The following is a 22,352-nucleotide window of genomic DNA, read 5'->3' as shown; positions in this document are numbered from 1 at the left end:
GAATATCTGATGCTGGTATAATTCTTGCATCAAATATTAAGGAATGCAAATGCTACAACAAGAAATTCTATTCTTTTAGAGACGGCAAAAAAGAAGATACTTACAATGAACGAAGTCAGTGATGCTGAAGTGCAATAATAATAACAAGTTGTTGATATTCTCCTCCAAAAAAATGGTAAAAGAGAAAGAAAAAGAACAATGTACGCAAGAAATGGAATTGAAGTAGAGGGATGTTATATAGAAAGAAGAAGCGGAGTGAGATCTAAGACCGAATCTATCATCAAAAACGCAGGCAAGTTAATAAGGCAATTTTCTTACTTAAATTTAATTACGAGTTTAAATCATATTTATATTCGTGTATGCATTTGTTTAAAATTTAGATTAGAAATGTACCTCTTGTAAGAGATAAATACATCCGGTTCAAATGAGAATTAGTCTGAGTATAGGAGGTTTATTATAAGTGTCGTCTCATTGTTAGAATCCGTTCATGACATTTCGAATATTTTCCTCCACATTTTTTAATTTTACTACTTCCCTTCTAAAATCAAGAAGGTTCAAGTTCCATAAAATTAAAATACATGGTGAAAATATAATTTTTAACATAAATTCAAGGGTTAATAGTAATAAAATTAATAATAAATAATATAAATAAAATATGTTTAATATATAAAATTATTATGTTGTGTATTTATTAAAAATTATTACAAAATATAATTTTTTTACTAATTGGTTAGCGGAGAATTAGTTATTAATTAATATTACTAGTATAATTATTAGTTTTTCAAAATATAGTTAAACCAGCCGAAACCACAATGGAGTGTCAGGTCGAACCTCTAACCTCATGTACATATGAGTGAATTTTTTATTTAAAATAGATTATAATAATTTCAAAAACAATAACTAATATTTTATCAAAATGATAACGAGACCATGCCTTTGTTAATGGTTTTTGAGAGTGGCAGTTGAGAAAAATAATGGGCGGGAAATGGTGTTAGGTACAGTTGGTCCTAAATCAGTAACTATTCCCTCTGCTAGGGCTGGCAATTGCGCACACGACCCGTGAATCCGACACGACACGACACGAAGTTAAGCGGGTTCGGGTTGAGTTTATATGGATTTGGGTCATAAACAGATCAACCCGTTTATGACACGGTTAAATAGCGGGTTAAACAGGTTAAACTCGCCTAACCCGCCTAAGACACGTTAAGACACGTTTAAATCTATATATTAATATTATTAATTAATTAAATTATATATGGCCAAATATTACTCATATAATACATATAATTTATTAATTGTATTTGTTGTATTAAGATTTATGGTTATTTTAGAAATTTGGTATTTGATTATACTCATTTAATTAAAAAATCGTGTTAAATGGATTAAATGAGTTATTAATAAACGTGTTAAACAGGTTAAATATGTGATCTGTTATGACCTGTTTTACTAAACGGGTTAAACAGGTCTAAACGTGTTAACCCGTTTATTAAGCGTGTCGGGTTAGGGTTTGACATTTTGACACGATTAGTTAAACGGGTCGTGTTCGGATTGGAGAAATCTGCCTATTTATAAATGGGTACACGACACGTTTATGACACGATGACACGAATTGCCAGCCCTACCCTCTGTTCCAATAGAATTGTCCATTTTGAAAAGAAAAAAATTATCTTAAAATTCTTATCCACTTTCAAAAGTAATTAACTTTTACACTCAATTTTTCTATATTACCTGTATTTAAAATCCACTAATGAGTAAATTGAAAGTGAATTGCAAGTAAATTCTATATTACGTAGGGGTATGACAAGAAAAGTATGGAAAACTTTACAAAATTCATAACAATAATTATTTTTATTAAACTGTGTGATAAAAGTAAAATGGACAACTCTATTAGAACGGAGGGAGTATATTTCTATATAGAAAAATTATTGCACACAACCGTTGCGCCATGTCATTCGTGCAACAAACCAATTATGCGTTAGCCATATGGAAAATTGAATGATAAAAAAAATAAATGATAATTAAAAGATTCTCTATCGCAAATGCTCATTGGCTTGATGTAAAAATGACGTGGCGCAACGGTTGCATGGGATAAACACTCTTCTATATATGCAAAATATTACACAACTCATCATTATTAGTGCAACTATATATCTAAGGGATAAAATTACAAGTGTCGGTGCAGTTGACAGTATATGTTAAATTGCTTATCAGAAAAAATAAATGTCTTTTTATGTATTTTATTATAAGAAATAAGAATATATATATATGACAAATAATATTTTTTATAATAAATGTGTGTCTATAATATGGGACAAAAAAATTGAAATAGTATCTATCAAAGAGTATTTTGTAACACCAAATTCTATATTTTGTGAAGTTAGGCTGATTTCATGTACATGGACATCATACTATATACTATACATATTAATATTTGTTGTCGAAGAATTTTCGGTATTTCGAATTATAAAAAAACTAATTTTTGCATTTGACATTATTAAAATTCTAAATTTGTGTTGTAATTGTATAATACGTTAAAGTTCATGATTTATTTTAAAATTAATTCAAAATTTATTGCAACAAAAAGAATCCTACATATATGGAAACTTGCAATTGGGTATGGAATAGCAATAGTAAATAATGGATTAGTACTACCTCAAAATTTAATACTGCAAATAATAGAGAATGAAAGTTAAATTTAAGCTTCTTCCAGTAGAAATTCAGAGATTGAGCAACATGCATAAAAAATAATAATTTTCAAAAGTAAAATGTAAATTAAATCATAAATTTTAACATATTTGATAATTACAATACGAAACTTTCAATTTTAATAATATCAAATATTAACTTTATTTTTTGACAATTCAGAAATTGATCGACAGGCAACAATAATAATAATAATAATAATTAAAACACAATAATAATGGTATTATTACAAATCTTTGCCATAAAGAATTGCCCTCAACTCCCAAATCTAATCAAATTCACTTCATGAAACATAAATACAGCATCAGAACTGTAACAATGACAGTTAGATTAACATGATACAATGTCACAGAATGTTTCATATCATGCTATCAGATCTTGCAGGCAGCCTCCTGTAGAAATTTAAAGGAACTGACGGAAGCTTATGGCGAAACCTCGGATGTCGTAACACGTAAATTCCGTAAAGAAGAGCCACAACTTGGAAGGGTGTGACATAGAGAACTATAGCAGCAATGAGACAGAATATTACAAACAAAGTTGTTGCTCTGGGGTCTCTCCAACTGATCAATGATTGGAGCCGTTCTCCTTGAGTCGCCAAGTCGCCTACGACAGTCTGAACCCTCCCCGCGATACTTCTGAGACGATCATATCTCATTCTGACCATATCTGATGACTTGGAAGTTGGAAATGTGTCGAATTCTTCGTCAAGCTCGTCGGGATGCGCTGCGTCAGCGTGCGAAAGGCGTGTGTCCATGTGAGGAGGATGCCTCGGTCTCCTCCTGAAGTTCCAAATGCCAATCAAGAAAAGGTATAGGAAAACTGTGGGGAGTATAAGCTCAGGATACAGAACTAAAATTATGAACAGAACATGAATCAGAATTGTTGTAAGAGGATTCTTCCAATTGCAGATTTGATCAAACCATTTTCCGACAGTGATTAAGCCTCGTAAAACATTCATAATTCTGAAAAAATTGGCTTTACTCCTCCTCATACTCCACATATGGGAATCAACATCTAGCATGTGTTCCACAACCTCCTTCCTAAGAGGCGGCTCAGATCGGCTCAGCCTCATCGACACAATCTGCATTGCCTGGTGCCTCAAACTATCTAGCTGAATCACAGATAATGGATGAATGTAGTGCATTTTGGGTAACAATGGATGCGAATACATATGTAACATATTGATCAACGACGAGCACGTAAACCGTACAGCTAATTGCACTTCACCCATTTTCTTCACTCCAGATTGTTGCAGACCTATAAGAGGATATGAGTGTGTGTAAACTCTATCAGTTTGGAGCGTCGACAGTCGAATCCGTACTTTCCCAATTCTTGTATCCTTTCCTCCATATAAATGGCCATTGTCATATACCCCTATGGTAATGACAGTGCAAGGATCAAAAACTTCCCAAGTATACTGCTCATTCCACTTTGGTGTAAAACTGCCAACTATCGTCCTCGTACGGATCCATTTCTGACCATATTTCGCAACACAATACGCGTCTGTAGTTCCTCGACCATCTTTTGTCTTGACGGGGATTAGCCCTATAGCGCTTAAGATCCCCACTTCCAAAATCCCAATACTTGGCCTCCATAGCTGCTTTGCTGTTGGCCTAAGATCGCTGCTGTAGTGTGTAGATTCATCCAAAACATGATATCCACCATCCAAACATACCCTTAAATGGATCCGACTAGCAAATTTCACCTCTTTCTTGTGGTCGACTTCACCGATCACATGCTTTTCGAGATTATGCCATCTTGTGATAACAGGCTTATGGTCTAACCGCCTCTGCACTAGCTGTAAGGGGATCACACATTTGCCCAAAATTTCATCTTTGGATCCTATTTTATCTTCCACTGTCAAAATCAACGGCTCCTCGAAAGGTTCAGCTGCTACGAATATCAAGTCCTCATTCCACATTGGATGAATGCTCTTAGTTTGTGATACGCGAGTCCTCAACGCTTGATTGCCAAATGTCACCTTCACAAAAGCTTCAGGAAATCGATTCTTGTCACTAGGCATCAAATCCTGAGCTTCAATCACATTGACTCTCACATACCAAAGCTTAGGCGAAAGATATACCTTTCCCCGGATGTTTATAACCCCATCAGGACCGACTGATGCTGCATCCGAATGCCAAGCATCTGGAAATGACTCATCTGCTTGAGTTCCCATCCAAACAGCCACCATCAGCTCTCCGTGCTTGATTTTATCGCCTTTCCGATCTTCCAACCTATACCACTGCGACGCCAAGGGGCTATCAGGAGGAACGCGTTTTGGAACGTCGTTGAGTTCAAACAGAACCCTTCCAATCAAATCATCTAAAACAACATCCTTATCTTTCACGGAAATTTCCAATATCGAAGCTTGAATTCTCTCTTTCGAGAAAGCAAAGACCTGATTCCACTCAGGGTTCGTCTTCTTGTCGAAATGCTTAGTAACTCCTTTATAGTTTCCCATTTTAACCTCAACATAAGGATCACAACTGCCTGTAACATCTTTTGCAGGCAAATCCTTGGCTTTCACAACTCGAACATATAGATATTGCATTTGCTCGACAAGGTCATAGGTGCACGAGAGCTTATCCGTTGAGATAGCACCCGCACCAATGTTCGGTGAGGTCTCCTTTAGTGCAAAATCTACAGCTTCTGGAGGCTTCTGCATTTTCGCCTAATTTACACTAACAAACCAGAGATTTACAAAATAATGCTAATAGGAATAAACACTTTGAAAATTAAATTACAGAAAAGGGCTTGAACAGATTTGAATTTAAGACAAATTGGATAAATTAAGAAATCAAACTTGATAATGGACATAAATGGTATTTCTTGGAAGTTTCAGATCTTCAGTACAATCAGTGGCTAAAACCAAAACCAAATTAAGGATTAGAAAACCTCCAAGGAATATCTTTAGAACAAAGTAACAGAGCAAGTTGACCAGATATTAAGCAGAATTTCCTGCAAAAGCAAATGAAAACAACCATAAGATTAATATTATTGGACACGGACAAGGCGAAACAGTGTTATTTTAAGATTTTCTATGTTAAAAAACTGAAGTTGCATGTACAAAACGGACACGTTGATTGAATGAAGTGTCCTCACCGTAATTGTTTGAAATTCTGAAAACATAATCATACGATATGAACGAAAATACTTGCCGAAACAAAAAGTTAGTTTCTCTATATTAACTTGAAAGAGTGAACAAACAAATTTTTAAATTTCAACAACTACTCAAACTAACTCTAAACAGCAATACAAAAACTTTGATCTTTAACAGCATTCTTAAGATAAAAAAAGAAAAAGAAGAATATACTTACAATGTAGAAAGTTAGTGAAAATAATGGCAAGTTGTTGAAATTTTCATAAGAAAAAGGACAATGTGAGCAAGAAATGGAATTGAAATTTGAAAGAGAGAGAGGGAACTAGTTATAGAAAAAACATGTGGAGTGAGATGTAATAAAGACTGAATCTTCTGAATATATTACTGTAACTGTAAGAACCTACTCACTACCAACTTTCATTCTTTGTTTTACTGTTTCTTTTTCTTACTTCTTTCGAGTATCATTAAATTTAAAAGTCACTTCATTTCTTGGGGAACTGAAGCACACGTGCGAAGACCACGGTCGGTTTAGGACATTGGTATTGTTGTCTTTTTACTTCTTGGACTTTGGGTATGGGATTGCAGATTGTGAGAATAGTTGTAATAAAGCTTCTTGGTTTTCTCATGAGATTTGATGGTTTTTTGTTGTTACAGTTTGCTTTTTTGGGGTCTTTCTGTATTTTTAAGTAGTCAATAGTCATATATGATTATTAGAATCCCACAAAATTAGCCGTAATATACTAATTGCCTGCTAACTTGAGAAAAATCATCTTAATCCCCTGATTTTTATTAGAAAGTATTTCAAATATATTAATAGTATAATAAAATTAAAATTATTTTGATAAGTATAATATCAAACTTTATTTTTGTTACGAAGTGTTTATTTTATAAAACTTAGATCCATGCTCTAACATTGAAGATTTATCTTCATTTTCTATATGAAAATGGGACCAAGTTTATTGAAATCAGGAAAAGAACAGCTAACTTCTGGCGTCCAAAAATCATAAATGTAAAGACTTGGTTGATTATTTTGACAATAACATGTAGTAAATGAAACGTCTTCCATTCAGCAGTTGAGAAATATAATGGGAGAGAATTGGCGTTAGGTGCAGTTGGTTTTGAATCAGTTACTCTACTTTACCTACTTTTTTCTATGGATTATATAGCTTTTCATCTCCCACAGCCCTACAGTCCAACTATATATTGCATGGATAAATTATTTACAGCAAAACATAATCAGAAAAATTAACAACAAAATGTTTTAATCGTTATCTCGCAACAGCATAATTTTTTATGTTGTGAAATTAAACGCAATGGAATCAAGCAATAATTAATTAAACAAGTATAAATATATGATAACATAGCAAAATTAATAAAAAAAATTAAAAGATTTTTGTGTTTCAGCAAATTATCTACATCCATGGATAGAGAAATGAGTAGTTCATTAAAATATCAAACTAGATTACAGGAAAGTGATATAGATTCACTCTAATATTGAAAAATATTAATCAGCCAAATTGATTTATAATCTCAATAAAAAAATACCAAAGTATAATTCTTCTTCCTCGTGTACTCTTAATTAAATCTTAAAGCTACAAAGTATGGATGTTTATAAGAGATTGAACTCCGCACAACGAAATAACTTTATCATCCCTCACCACAGGTTGCACCACACCCATGGTGGTCTTGTTCTCATCACGGTTTCTACCATGGCCATGGTGACCTTCACTTCATCACGGCTTTATGCCATGCTTGAGATGATAGATGAATAAAGTTTCTTTCTTCACCATGGTTGTGGTACTTCCCGTGATGAGAATTCGACAAGTTCTTCAAACAGACTTTACATTGCACTTAATCTAACTAAAATTCTAGACATAATTTTAATCCTTTATATAAAAATCTGTATATATAAATATATAGATAATTATATGAATAATAAAATTTATGAGTATATATAATTTATTGCAACCAATAGAAATCTTCACATATATAGCAACTTGCACTTGTGCATTTGTGGAATACCAATAATAAATTTTCCAAGTCAAAATTTAATACTGCAAGTCTGCAATGCCTGTTTGGTCATGGACATGGTCCCGTATGCCACAATTTTATTACCATGTCATTGTCTCTAGAAAGCAACCTCATAACCTATTGAAATTATCGTTCAATATATGTTAATAAAACAATTAAAACTATATGTTTTTTCTCTTTAAAACACCATCTTTATCAAGTTCCTATAGTAATCCTTTGTTTCTCCACCATTGGTTATTTTAACCTCCTAGAGAAAGTTAATGAAATGAAAACATTATCAATTTTAATCTATTTTCATTTAAAAAAAAAACTTAAAACACTCTTCTTTTTCTTATTTATTTAATATTCACCAATCACTTTCTTAAAATTATCCTCTCCTCAAACATCAAGTATAGAAGAAGAATAGATAGAAAGGATAAAAACGAGCTGATGATCTTCTAAATTATAATTTCTCATGATAAGAGAGAAAAATAAAAGGGAAAAAAAACTTAACTTTTCATGTCCTTACGCTAGATTTTTTTCACCTGAACTAGGCTCCCATTTTTGGTTCCGGATTCAAGCATTGCGTCAAGAATAGCAACATCTCTGGCACCTTCCTCAAAACTAAGGCGGGGATCTGTTTCATAGCTGCTCCCCTTCTGCAAGAACATAAGTAGACTAAAACATTACGAGCAGCTAAAGCCGGTCAGCATTGCATAGCAACAGTTTAATTTCAGTCTTTGTTCAAGTAAAAAGAAAAATGGAAGCTTAATTAAGATATGTAACAACATTATGTTTTTAACATCCAGAACATTACATATAATCAGTCAAACAAAATGTTCTAAAGACCACAAAGTTTCATTAAACTAAAATCACATGTCATCCATATATGCAAAACAACAAAAATCTGGTTACACAAGGAAATTAACTATACAGGAGATGATTATACTACCTTAAGTTTGGCTTGCGAAATGTCGTGTATGAAAGTTTTCAATTCTTCTGTCACTCCACTGAATGGGTAGAAAGAGCTTTTGCTTTGCCCATCAGCACCATAAAGCAATACCTGAGATGACAATTAGAAGGAAAATTAAAACATTTTGCCTTCAATGCGATTCAAGATTTTAGTACCCCAAGAGAGATATTTTTGACATACCATATAACCATGTTGTCCATTAAGGTTTCCCCGCTCAATTTGCAGTGTTCCCTTTAAGCCAACAACTCGCCAGCATATCTGAATAAGAGGAAATATATAAGGAAAAAATCTAAATTCTGCTTTAATTTGGACTATTTCTTACCAGTTACCACATACCTTTGGTGATCTTGAGGATACGACCATTACAAAAATTCCAGAACATCCGTTCTCCAATTGACTGAGAAATAGAAGTCCATAAAATCATCTTTTAGGCTTGCAAACATTTCAAAGTGTAATTTCTTGGAATCAAGTCTATCATTGAGAAACTTACAAAACTGAGGATATGTTATCAGGAGGGGGTAAAGTTTTGTCTACATGAGATGTCATAGCTGACACTGAAATCACTTCACATCCAACAAGCTGTTCAACAAACAGAAGAGTGAGACAAGACAGATTTGGAAATAAGGAGTATTAAAAATAGTCAGCACTGTGTGACAGAAGAAATTGTGTTGGAAACCATTACCGCTAATTTTTAGTAAGATATGCTTAAATTGAGAGATTACCATTCTTAAGCCTGCAATGAAATGCACTCCCATATCTAGAATAAAACCCCCCTGGCAAAATGGAAGATATGCAAATTGTTAGATTCACAACAACACTAGCTAAAGCATGATAGAAGCAGTACAAATGGAGGCAACTGACAATCACAAATTGAACCGTGCAGATATTTAAATCATTAAACTTAGCCAAGGAGGAACTATAAGATGCTATGCCATGTAGAGTGGAAATCATTTATCTTATTTAAAAGTAGAGGAAAATTCATACATCTCACATGGAGGAGAAGATTCACAGTGTCAGATCGACAAGTAGTTAGCCATGAAGCAATACGGTAAGCATGTATGATAGTCTCTTAGTCTCTGGTTAATTAGAATTATTTAGCATACAATAAAAATGCTTACAGCAAAGTCGCGCCTCCATGAACTAGAGAAATAAGGGTTTGAACTATTCATTGATCCTTCAACAATAACTTGAATTGACATCATGTCCCCAATTTCAGCCAATAGTTTCTTAGACTGCACATGCAATAATGAGTACATCGGAATATGAAGTACTTAAAAGCAAATAATTTGTGTGAAGGAAGGTACCTCTACAAAAGCAGGTTCAAATCTATAATTCTCCGCCACAGCCCAAATTGGTCGACCAGGGGAATGGGCACAGATAGAGTTGTAACTTGACAGTGCAGTTTCAATTTCACTTACAACTACACTCATGAAAACAGAAGCGATTACAAACATTATTTAAAAACTTTTAACCTTAACAAGAAAAGATTTCCCGAGGCCATATCTATATATCTCCTACTGAAATTCATAAGACAGTTTAGCATTCCGTTCAGGATTTTATCTATGCCATTACTTGCACAACAGGAGAAAATAAAGGGACGGGTGGATTGTTTATCTACCATATCTCAGGGCGCTTGGGAAATTTTTCAGCACAAGCTTATTTGTCATTCTAGCAAAATAAGACTACAATTTCTTTCAGATGTATACGAGTCTTATTACACTAGTGTTGTTTTCAATTCAAGTGGAGTTTCTCATCACAAAGAGAGAGAGAGAGAGAGAGAGTAAATGAAACAAAAAAGATTAAAAGAGTCATACTTACAAGCAGCTGCTGGTTTCTCTGCATCCATGTTAGCCAAGCAAAACATGCCACAAAAGACGAAAGATTTTAAGTTATATGCACAAAAAAGAAATGCACAGACATCAATCAAAATCTTCCAGAATCTTTATTTTATAGGAGCTCTTGTAAAAACACAGTATTAAAAGAATTTTCCATCACAGTCCATGTCTATTAATAAACAGAACATGTATTACCTTGAAGAACATGCTTCCCCGCCTTTAGTAGCTTAAGTGACATATTAACCTGCACACGTTGGTTTATAAAACACAGATTACAATCTAAAAATTACTAGATCAAACATGCTAAAGAACACAGTGTTCAGAAATTGTTGCTTCATTATAATTTAGGATTATTTGCATATTGAATTCCAACGTTTCACTTTTGTAGCGATTTAACCTCATTCTTTAAACCGTCGCGTTGCACATCCTAACATTTCACGCTTTTGCATTGTGTAGACTATAGTCGTTTTCACCAAATATAAAGCTATAAAATGTGTAAAACAACAGCATCGTTCCTCACAAAACGGAAATATGCTACACAGTGTTAAAATTTGAAAGGTCAGAATGTGCGATACAATGTTTTAAAGAATGGGATTAAATCGATACAATAATAAAGGTTGAGATTTACTACGCAAATAACCAATAATTTAAGACATTTAGAACATTGATTGACAAAGTAAAGTATGAATATATTTAACATAACTGAAAATAAAATAAGTAACAGAAACCTGAGTTTGGGCAGCAAGAACAACAGCAACGCCAAGAATGGAATCATCTGCAATAATCTCATCAAGACCTTTATCTCCCCACTTGCATTCTACTCCTGGAAAATGCTTGCGCGCTATCTCCACTGCTCCTTGTGCTGATTCCTGCACATAATCGTAAATTCATAGTAAGGAAGCAATATTAACAATTAGAATAGTAAGGGAAAAGTTTCATAGAGAAATTAATGACCTCAGTGCGGCTCCAGATATACTTAAGGACGAAGAGATCGGAGATCTCGGCTAATCTTGGAATGTACTGTGTTCTTACGAAGATTCCTGCTCCAAGAATTGCAATATGTGGTAAATTTAACATTTCTCAATTCTGTAATTTAGATCTTGAGAATTGGCTCCCTTAGCTTTCAGTTATGTCTAAGGCCGTTGAAAGAGCTTTGAATTTCTGGGAAATTTCTAAACACCCGACGTTTGCAATTTAATATTTAATAATAAAAAAAATATAATAATTGAAGATTCTAATTAGTTTATTGTATAAATAACGTGGCATAATCACCAACGAGCTATTATTTAATCGGTATGTTAATTCATTTTCTCCAACAAACACTCCCTCCCTCTTCCCAATTATTAAAAAAATGGAACAAAAATTCAATTTTCTTTTTTCTCATATATCACTTGAAATCTTAATAAACAAAATTAATATCTTTTATTTTTTAAAAAAGATATTGTTATTTTGATTAAAGGATTGGGATTCCCTCAAATTCATTTTGAACTTGAGAGGGTCATGTTCATAATCTACACCGTTTATTTTATAATGAACGGTGTAGATCAAAAAGGTACAATTACTCAACTCGGTTGATTAATAATATTATAGGATTTGATGAAATCTGATTATCAAATATAAAATTCAAATTCGTCTTGAACTCATTTTTTTCATATAAATCAATCCTTAGTTGGATAGGGAGGAAACTGGAAAAAGAAACTCATTTGCACTAATCAGTCCTTTACATGATTTATTAATACAGCGAAGACAAAGTGTGGGTATTACAACAAATCTCAGACAACTTAAATAAAGAAACTGTGGGTATTACAACAAATCTCAATCTATAATGAATGTAGAATTTATAGAAGCTGATCAAAGAATATCCAATAATTCCTAAGAGATAAATCTGAATATAAAAATGGGACTTTGAAAATCAATGAATTTATGATCAACTTCAAGTGCTTGAATGTAAATATCTTCTCTAGGTTCTTCGCTCACTCCGCTTTGCGTGGCATACTCCAATGCCATTTCATAGTCCACCTGCAAATATAATCCATACCCGTATTTACCCAGGTCCGCCACTGACTAGAATGCCTCTAGTAAGCATTCAAATAGTACATGGTCAAGAAGAATCTCAAATTTAATCTCACCTTTTCAACATGTTGGGCAAGCTTTTCTGTGAGTGTATCTTTTGTAATTGACCGCTCTGATACTTTCTCAAGCATTTCTGCATCTTCCTCCTCGTAACGCTTCTTTTTTGAAACTTGGAACTGTGCCATTTCTTTCAGAACATCGTATATAGCACCTGTGGCATCAGGGATATACCTGCCATTTGATCAAACTTTTGAGTTCACTAGAAGAAAATAGTAGCGGAATATAAATGGGTCTGTAAAGTCGATTAATATTACTTGCTTAAATTTCGTTTTCTCTCCTGTTGCTCACGGGCATGCAATTTCTTCAAAATTTTGGATTTTAGCTGGATGCAGCACTGCTGAATGGCATACTGGAACCACAAAAAAAATTAGGTGATTAGCTGTGTCTTATTTTCTAATATGGGATAACATTAAAACAAAGATAAATTTCACCTTGACAGCAGTAGCTATTTCAGTGATATCATCTCCAATGTACTCCTTTCCAGTACCCTTAAATGGGATTTTTGTACTGACAACGCTCACAAAGACACCTATTTTATCTTGCGTCTGATTGATCTTGTAACTACCCCAGCTGAAAGAAACTATTTTCTGTCAGTTTCAACTCTGATAAGAGAATTTTCCTCCCACTTCCCATCCCCGATTAAAAGATTATTATAACAGTAAGTACATCTTACTTGATTCTTTTAAGGGCGGTCCTGGTGACTACATCAGCACCTTGCTCAAATAGAAGCGGTATGCGATTTGCAAATCGAAAAATATTCAATCCCTGCAGTTTAGTCAAAAAAAATCGAAGGAAGAACGATTAAAAAACGCAGACTATGGTGCTTCAGCTAAGAGAATGGGAGCAGAAGATACAAGTAATCAATGCCTAGTTTTGAATTAGTCACCTTCAGAAATTTGTTATCAAGCATGCATATCTACATATGATTCTTTTTCCTTGCCAGTTGCCTCACCAGATTAAAATATCCGTGAGGCATGTGATGTTCATTTTTTTTTCCTCATAAATGGAATACATTTCCTGACTCATTTTTATTTAATATTCATAAATCACCATGCTATTTAGACTTACGTGCTTAACATCCTTTCCACCCACACTGACACCAGCTTCAACAATAAAGGGGTGTCCCTCAAAAACTTGAGCACTGCATGATGGAAGCAGAGAAAGGTCACAATTTAGGATCAAGGGAATTTTTATTCCAATTATTAACATAGAAAACTTGAAATACAAGTTACTACTAGTATTCAGTTACATGCACAGTAGCTTTTAAACATACAAAAAAAACGCATCAAATAATTTAAGCTAAAAGGTGTCAACACAACCTTCCGGAATAAGTGGCAACCATGTCTGGATGCAGCTCCTTTATTATCCCAAGTCGAAGATTGTATTCTCCAGCAGGACTAAGACACTGAAGGTAGTTTAAAAAATATTAGAGGAAATGTAAGTTGCACAAAAATTACATGACAATGAAATGTAGATGGAAGGAACAATCTATTATTTTCAAAATAAATGTATATGCAATTAGGTGAAGTAGATGGGTAAAGACCAGGAGCAGCATACATCACCAGCAGGATCATCAAATTTAGCTTGACGAAACAACTGATTGACCCGAACTATCTGCTGATCGGTCAGAGTCTTGACTGCCATTTTTGGGCTAAATTCAGGACCCATTTCCCCTAAAACAATACAATAGCAACTTAAGCATCCCAGAAATAGCAAAATAGCTGAAATGCAAAGAGATTTAGCTCGGAGACAATCTAATTGGTATTTCCAAAAATTAAATCTCAAGGAACTTATTTCTGACTTGCATAACCAATTAACAGGTATTACTCAAATAGAAACTAATACCGATTAATCTTCCTGCATGCGCCTTCCCTATATTTACAAATTCATGTTGAAGAAATTGCAAAAGGTTCTGTTTTGAAGTTTCTGCAATAAGGCGCTTGATCAATAGTAAATCAACAGATGATGGATGATGCTTTGTCTCGAGGGGGACAGGGGGCATTACATCTGTTCTCCTTGCAAATTTTACAGTGACATTTTTGCTGCAGAATTGAAAAAATAAAAAGGAAAGCTGTCTAAGCATAGATGGGGAAAAACAAAGTCAAGAGTAGCGTATAAGTATGTGTTGTGAAGGTTTGTGTCTAAATCAGTTCTGGTGGATGTGTTTGTAGGACATAGAGTGAGAGAGAGAGAACTTACTCAGATGTATCTGATATAAATCTGAAAAGAAATTGAGCATATGGGGTGATAACAGCCATTTGTCGCATGTAATGCAATATTTTAGACTGCATATGCCAACAGAAAAAGATCAGCTTTGATCAAACAAAAACATATCACTTAAACCTACCCAAACTCCCCACCCAGCATAAACCGCAATTATTAAAGTGGAAACAAAATTTAGAATGTAGAATAACATATTAAAATGCACCAGTTAAGATTTGCATACACGGTAAGTTGTCCAATTTCCCTCAATGACCACTTGAATTTCAGCTCCATGCCACCTATCATTATTATCTCTCTTTTCATGTAAATGGATATGAGGAACGTTCCTATTTGTTTGAAAAAGAACAGTTGTTAGTTCTATTATCAAGTACGCAACACCAAAAGTTGATAGACAGAAAGGTTAGTATATGTACAAGAGAATCAATGAAAGCTGTTCTAATTAGATTGCATGAACTACTAACAAAATAACTAAATCTAAAGTGCACTTCCACACAATTGAAAAACAACCGCCATATAGAACTTGCTCGTAATAGTTGTAAATGTATCCATGCATTTCCATATACACCAAATGGATGAAAGAACAGAGAGAAAATACCAGCACATAAATCTCAGACAGTTTTTGGAAAGCAATTTATACTCCCTTTCCATATATTTCATTACCGATGAATATCAATATCCAGTCTGCAGAATGTCATGTAATTCTGGCCCTTCATGGATGATGAGATCTCTATAGGAAGTCCAGTGCTCATTTTGGACCATATCAATGCCTGCATATAAGTAAAATTAAAAAACAAAATCAATTGATGTTCTTAGCCAAAAGTATGAGAAGAGTAGAACCAACTGTCCAATGAAACTATAAATGCTGAACCTAATTTTGATGAGAAGGGCACTTTTTCCTAAAGCATCATTCCACACATGATCAACTTCTAACCATAAGATGCCATGTAAAATCACATATTCTCACCTAATTTTCACATGATGACTAACATGCTCAAGAGTCTAGTTCAGGCATAAGGAACCTCAGATGCAATACTGAGAGGGAAAGGCAGACATGTGACAAAAGTAGCATAGTGTTTGTGTGCTTTTGCAATCGGAATTCGGAAGAACAATGATGCAAAGCGATTCATCACTATCTAAGGTTCAGTAAAAAATTAATACCATTTTTGCCCCAAGACCAAATTTCCCACGTGTTTGCTTGAGACCATATTTTGTACCAGACAAGACTGCATGCAAAGATACATTTGACATCAAGCTGATATCAATATTAGATATGTATTATTGACATTGATATATCAATTCATTTCCATCATCAGGACTTAATATTGTATAGACAAATGAGATAAAAAGTAATTACAAACCCCTTCCAAACATATTCGGGATGTCCTCATGTGGCATTCCTTTTCCGTTATCCTATAATTGAAAATAATTGCACTCATGAGTCTTCACAGTAAACTTTTGAGTTCATTTACAGAATTTTTATATAACCAGAAAATTGATAAGGCAGAGAAAGAAAAAGATACTGGAAGATGAGCATGAAAATCAAACCTTGCATGTGACTCTGTAAAATGAAGCCTCACCTCGACCCTTCATGCCTTTTGCAGCTGATTGGTCTTTGACTTTCTTCCCAAGTGCAGCATTCTTTGCTTGAATTTCCTGTGTACGAGCTTCCTTTGCTAATCTTTTCTGCAAGGCATTAAACACATTGCAAAGAGATTAGGCTTAGTGAAATAGTCAGCAACCAAAGTTGACCAACAGAGCTCCATAATTCCCAGCACTCGCATACAAAACGTCATTCACATGCAAGCAAGTGACAACAAAGTTGAAGCACCTTTGCTATTAAATTATATGATACACAAGCTACTAATTTACAACATAAATAGGACATGATATTTGGGGTGGGGGAGAGGCATCTATAAGGTTTGATCCAGCCTTAAAGTACGAAAACATGAGAAATTAATGGCAGAAGCAAATGTACCTCACGAGCCTTAGCTGTCTCAAAATCATCATAAAGTTCCGCATCAACACGATCCCGATCAACAAGACCAATCATTGTATTAAACTTGCTTTTTCCTATCTCTTCACTGCAATACATTCAATTACAGTTAAAGCATCACAACTAACTCCAGCCACATTCTAGACAGTTGCATAGTTCATTTAACAGAGGTCAGCAAGTATTTGCTTACATGGTAATTTCCACAAAGGGAAGCTCGGATATGGACTCCGCAGAATCAAGCGAATTCTCAACAAGTTCTCTCACTGTAGTGTACAGACTTTTTCCTGGCTGAAACCAGACAGTAATTAATCAATCAAGTAAATAAAATTAAATCTAGGTTTCGGATTCATAAATTTATAACATAATTATTGAATTAACATATGCATACACATAAAATGAACCTTACATTATCAAATCCAGCAATGTTCTTATTCTCGGCGAAGAATTCAGCCGGAGATTCTGCAATTGAACAAATGTAAATCCTGATCAATATAAACAAACAAACAAATATAATAAAGAACGGAGTAAAATAGAGAGATTCTAACTCTGCTTGAGAGTGCTTTCTTTGGGCGTTCTCGGAGTCTTAGATTTGCCTTTCTTTGGTTCAATTGGACTTTCACTGGTACCTCCTGATTCCATTTCAATCATAAATCAATGCCTTAGTTCTTGAATTAATTCAGCTTAGGGTTTCCTGAGAAATTCTTAGCAAATGAAAATAGCTAGGGAAGGGTTTTTGAAATTTTAGAGACGGTAAAATAAACTGGTAAGAAATGTAGCAAGCTTGGGAATACTGCGTTTCCCACAATTTTACAGTTAGTTAATTGGGGATTTTGAATAACAGCTAGTTAATTTTGGATTTTGGAGGCAATTTTCTGGAATTTTTTACAGTTATTCTAAAATTAAGAAGGGGAAAATGCAAGTAAATTTTTTAAAAGGTGAAATAGCCAAATATTGGTCTCATTAAATAAAATTCCCGCCAAAAAAATCTTTCTTGTATAAAGCTAGATCTATTCATGGGTTTGGGTGTCTGTCTAACTCTCACCGGTCCGTCCGTCTTAGACCGGGTTTGGAATTTTTTATTGCAAGTCCATCCCTAATCCGAAAGCAGTTATCTTTTGGATTAAATTTAATTTTTATGTAAATTTTTATATATATCCCGGCTCAGGCCATAAATTTATAGAGTATAATGGTCGGATATGGATAGCAAAATCTGGATCGGATTGGAACTGAACTTAAATTTACGTAAAAAAAAATTAGTAAAGCTCACAAACTCGACCCATGAAAATGCTTACTGAAGACTAGTACTGAACCTAAAATCTTTTTACTGAAAGATCATTAGTAATTAATTTTATATTTTACATGATTGAATATGAAACTTAAATAAATTTTAAAAATAATAATAAGAACTTAATTATGGTCCCCGTTTAAGTTTATAAATATAAAATATCTTACATACAGTATTTGTTGCTATCTAACGTGCGAAAGTAAGTTCATGATATGTGGTGTCATTCTCAAAAAAAAAATGTGGTGTCGGATTTTCAAACAACTTAAAAGAATAATCACTAATTGTTCAACAAATAAAACTTTGAAAAAATAACAGCTTAATTGGAATTTATATATATTAAAACCATGAAGACTACTAAATTACTAGATATCGACCCTTTTTTATCTAAATACTCTTTTACTTTTTCCTAATTTTATAAAGGATATATTGTTGTCGAGTGAGTTTGGTTTGTCGATTTAATCATTTGGGTGGTATTTTTTCAAAAAAGAAATCAGCTTTTAAATTTTAAAAAAAAATTATTTGTAAATTTCATTTGACTGCACGGATTATATACATATTAAAATTTCAATTGAAAAAATTATTATTTGCTTGCATTTGCTACACTAATTAGGGGTGAGCAGAAGCAAACTAAAATTAAAAATTGATTGGTTAAAGTGGTTAAATGGTTCGGTTTAATTTGAAAATTTAAAAATTACAGTTTTTGGTACTGGTTTGTTTTTAGATCTCGGTGAACCGAACTGAATCGAGAAACTGAACTTTCACCCTTTTTTATATTCATTAGCACTTTTATTAAAATTAATTATTCATCATCATTTTTATTAGAAATTAATATTAAATTATCATTATTAATTATTATATTAATTATAAAAATATTAATTATAAAAATATTATTACTGATAGTAAATTAAAAATTTATGTTTTTTGGTTTATAACGTACTGAAAACCCATAAACCGAACTAGTAGAGAATAATTTTAAATATTATAAGAGTAGTTCAGTTTAATTCTGAAAATTTGCACACCGAAATGAACCGAGCTCACTCTAAGGATAACAATAATTTCAACTAAGTCATCTCTTATGTCAAATTATCAATTACGGTACTACCTGTATTAAGGGCTCGCTAAAAATAGATATTTTGGTCAAAAGCATTTTATATAAAACAAAATTTCATTTTCAAGATTTAAAATATATATTACATAAAATTAGTATAACTCATTTTCCAAGTCATATTGAAATGGATTTATCAGTTGTCACAATTCACAAGCACGGAAAGCTCCAAAATAGTACTCCTCCAATTTTCCAGAACATTAACTAAGATAAGATAGTGAAAATTGATATCACAGGATCCACTCATCCAATTACAATTTAATGCAATTATTTTCCTAATTTTCCAGAACATTGTTTTACTATTTAGCACGACAATAATATGATATAAATGTTAAGGAAAAAAAATCAAAATGTACCAATCACCTCAGTGAGAGACAATGACACTGAATATGTCTTCTCCAAATGTGGGACACGAACCCTAAAACTTTGAAGCAGAGGCTAGTAAAATATCCGACGGGCAGATCTAACCGAGCAGATTACTTTCGATTGGTTAAATTTGGTAAAAATATATGAGTTCGGTTGGTTAAATTTTGAAATTTCAAAATTTGATTTTTTATTATTGATTTTATTTTAAATTTGGATTATCCAAAATTAACCTAATCGACGGTTCTAAAAATTGATTTTTTTTAAAAATAATTAATGTTTACTTGTATTTTTACGGTTCTAACCAAACTGACCTATTTGGTTCGGTTTAAAAAAGTTAAAATTATTTAATCAGTTCGATAGGACATGGTGTTTAATTGTTGATTTCTTCGTCAAAAACGAATTTCTACTGCTGAAGTGGGTCTATATCATTCATCACAACCACATAAAGCTCCATAACAGTACAATGTAAAGATAAGGTAATTAAATTTATATTTTTCCATCCAATTCAATTATCAATAGTAATGCATTTTTTCCATTAAAAATAGAGTTAATTACATAAAAAAAATCACGATCTTTGTACGTAGTTTTATTTTAATCACGACTTTTAAAAGTTCACGTTTAAATACACGACCTTTTATTTTGTTTCAAATCTATCATTAAAGTAAAATTCAGTGTATTTTTTATGATTAAAAATTCATAATCCTATATACTATAACTAAAAAATAATAACATTTGGTGTTGAATTATAATTTGGATGTTTAATTAATAGTTTATTGAAGAATTTAGTCAACAAAAATACATTGAAATGATGAATTTGAAACTTTTCAATGTATTTAAACGCCGCCTTTTAACAATCGTGATTATAATAAAACTATATGCAAAGGTAGTAATTTGTATGTAATTAACCCTTAAAAATAATGCCTAAACATTTCACCATTTATGAAATATCATATGGTTTTATAGAAACATCAAAGTGTACTCATCATTTCAGTGGAAAACATTGACAGACATTAATTAACTCCTTTCTTCCATGAATTGAAGAATATACAGATATACTCAATGCATGCAATAATTCAAAATGACCTAATATATTCAAAAGTATAATAAATTCACAACACTTATACTATTTAAATTAATATATTCAATTTATACATATGAAAGTTTGTTAATTTTATACATTTTGAATAAAAGTTTTCAATGATTTACAGCTTAAATAATATAAGTGTTTGGACATCATTTTTCCAAATAGTTCAATTCCTTTCACAAGACCTTTTTTCTTTCTCAATTATCAAAAAGACAAAAAATTGTACATGTTATACTTCAGTGATTTTATGTTTTGTATGAATTATAGCAACAAATGAAAATAATATAATTAATAAAAATAGAATTTGTTATAGTCATTTAACTAATTTTAATGATAAGCAGAGAAAAATTTTCATAATTTTAAAATTATATATATTTTTATCAATAATTTATGAGTTGATGAGGAATATCATCATCATAATTAAGTAAATCTTCCATTTAATTTTCATTTGTATTGTAATTAATTGATTCTAGGGGTCACTATACTTTTCAAGAATTGCAAAATGGTGACCGAACTTTAAAATGTAACAAAATGGTTACTGAACTTTTAAATATATGATTTTGGGACGTTTTAAGTGTTTTACGGTCAAATTATACATATGTAGTAATCAAATTTTGATTATTGATGATAAATAATACCTTATATTTTATATATACACACAATCAACAAAAAATCAACTCGAAAAATTTTTCTTCAGTGACCAAAAATCCTTCTATCTTAACATAACCAAATAGTATAGTAACTAAAATGTTACATTTTGAAGTTCGGTCACCATTTTGTAATTTTTGAAAAGTATAGTGACCTCCAAAATCAATTACCCAATATTAATGGCACACAATAATTAGAAAAAGAAATAGATATGCATGATACATGTGCGGAATTTCGTTATTCTTTAACTAGACTAGACTCCAAACCATATTAATTATTGTATATTTTTAATATAATGAAAGAATGGGTGTCCGCGTGTCCACATGCATAGCCTAGAGATATTACAAGTTAGGTAGCACGGACACTTCATTCAATCGGCGTTTCCCGTTTCGGAAACGTTTCGGACACGAAACTTCATTTTATACATAGAAAACTTTAAAATTATACCGTTTCGCCGTGTCCAAATGTCCCGTTTCCCCGTATCCGTGTCCGTGCTACCTAAATTACAAGTGATCTCTGGTTAAAAGTTCCCCTCATTCAATATGATAATAAAAAAAAGTAAAATAAATTTATTTATCTAAAAAGTTAGTCCATTTATTAAATATACTATAATTTTTAAATTTTTCCAATTTAATTTTTATTTTTTTTATCTTTACTAAATATATATATTTGGCAGAGTTTGGATAGATCAGAAACTAAATTAGCAATATTTAAAGATCTAAATAGACAGATTTATTTTGCTTAAGAAATTAACTTTACTACCAGAGATAATTAAGATCTTATTTTTTAGTTCGGACCGGGGTAGAAATGACTTCTTCCTTCTTAATCAAAGGTTTGGAGTTGGAACCTTAAATATGGAGAAAGTAAATTAAAAACATTACGAAATAGTTTTAT

The 22,352-nt window shown here is 32.4% G+C and overlaps 3 protein-coding genes across 4 annotated transcripts; all 3 read right to left on the bottom strand.

Moving 5' to 3' along the window:
• Nucleotides 1-2,886: 2,886 nt before the first annotated feature.
• LOC126672060 (FT-interacting protein 3) lies at nt 2,887-5,372 on the bottom strand. The gene has a single exon (XM_050365958.2). It carries the CDS (start codon nt 5,366-5,368, stop codon nt 3,062-3,064), a length of 2,307 nt encoding a protein of 768 aa, XP_050221915.1. The 5' UTR covers nt 5,369-5,372; the 3' UTR covers nt 2,887-3,061.
• Nucleotides 5,373-5,466: 94 nt separating this feature from the next.
• LOC126672067 (uncharacterized) lies at nt 5,467-11,823 on the bottom strand. Of its 2 annotated transcripts, none has more exons than XR_007639224.2 (13): nt 11,576-11,823; nt 11,350-11,490; nt 10,817-10,865; nt 10,605-10,622; nt 10,091-10,206; nt 9,905-10,018; nt 9,509-9,559; nt 9,277-9,365; nt 9,123-9,183; nt 8,967-9,044; nt 8,766-8,876; nt 6,021-8,472; nt 5,467-5,661 (listed from the first exon to the last, which is right to left on the bottom strand). XR_007639224.2 is itself a non-coding variant. In XM_050365968.2 (13 exons), the coding sequence occupies exons 1-12, from the start codon at nt 11,696-11,698 to the stop codon at nt 8,344-8,346; spliced, it is 1,080 nt and encodes a 359-aa protein (XP_050221925.1). In that variant the 5' UTR covers nt 11,699-11,823; the 3' UTR covers nt 5,467-5,661; nt 8,328-8,343. The 2 variants fall into 2 exon arrangements, 1 of the variants encoding a protein (XP_050221925.1); XM_050365968.2 differs by having other exon boundaries at nt 8,328-8,472.
• A 500-nt stretch (nt 11,824-12,323) lies between these two features.
• Nucleotides 12,324-17,871, bottom strand: LOC126672061 (DNA topoisomerase 6 subunit B). Its single transcript, XM_050365959.2, has 19 exons — nt 17,516-17,871; nt 17,377-17,429; nt 17,161-17,258; nt 16,953-17,058; nt 16,523-16,660; nt 16,336-16,387; nt 16,136-16,200; nt 15,638-15,744; nt 15,201-15,303; nt 14,954-15,039; nt 14,600-14,796; nt 14,312-14,427; nt 14,074-14,159; nt 13,823-13,895; nt 13,428-13,519; nt 13,186-13,324; nt 13,009-13,103; nt 12,751-12,925; nt 12,324-12,640 (listed from the first exon to the last, which is right to left on the bottom strand). The coding sequence occupies exons 1-19, from the start codon at nt 17,616-17,618 to the stop codon at nt 12,494-12,496; spliced, it is 2,031 nt and encodes a 676-aa protein (XP_050221916.1). The 5' UTR covers nt 17,619-17,871; the 3' UTR covers nt 12,324-12,493.
• Nucleotides 17,872-22,352: the final 4,481 nt, after the last annotated feature.

Source organism: Mercurialis annua, linkage group LG3, assembly GCF_937616625.2.
Source record: "Mercurialis annua linkage group LG3, ddMerAnnu1.2, whole genome shotgun sequence".
Classification (NCBI taxonomy): Eukaryota; Viridiplantae; Streptophyta; class Magnoliopsida; order Malpighiales; family Euphorbiaceae; genus Mercurialis; species Mercurialis annua.
Note: the sequence above shows the minus strand (reverse complement) of the source record. Positions and strands in the feature narration are given on the sequence as shown.

Bases quoted from the DNA above. Each gene is read 5' to 3' on its own strand.
- LOC126672061 (XM_050365959.2), bottom strand. From the start codon at position 17,618: ATGATTGAAATGGAATCAGGAGGTACCAGTGAAAGTCCAATTGAACCA. The intron at 16,661-16,952 runs GTACATTTGCTT...AATGCCTTGCAG, and splicing joins AGACAGCTAAGGCTCGTGAG to AAAAGATTAGCAAAGGAAGC. The intron at 15,040-15,200 runs GTATGCAAATCT...TGGCATATGCAG, and splicing joins GAAATTGGACAACTTACCGT to TCTAAAATATTGCATTACAT.
- LOC126672067 (XM_050365968.2), bottom strand. From the start codon at position 11,698: ATGTTAAATTTACCACATATTGCAATTCTTGGAGCAGGAATCTTCGTA. The intron at 10,866-11,349 runs GTTTCTGTTACT...CAACGTGTGCAG, and splicing joins TTCTTGCTGCCCAAACTCAG to GTTAATATGTCACTTAAGCT. The intron at 9,045-9,122 runs GTATGTGGTAAC...CCTCTTATTCAG, and splicing joins TATCCTCAAGATCACCAAAG to ATATGCTGGCGAGTTGTTGG.
- LOC126672060 (XM_050365958.2), bottom strand. From the start codon at position 5,368: ATGCAGAAGCCTCCAGAAGCTGTAGATTTTGCACTAAAGGAGACCTCA.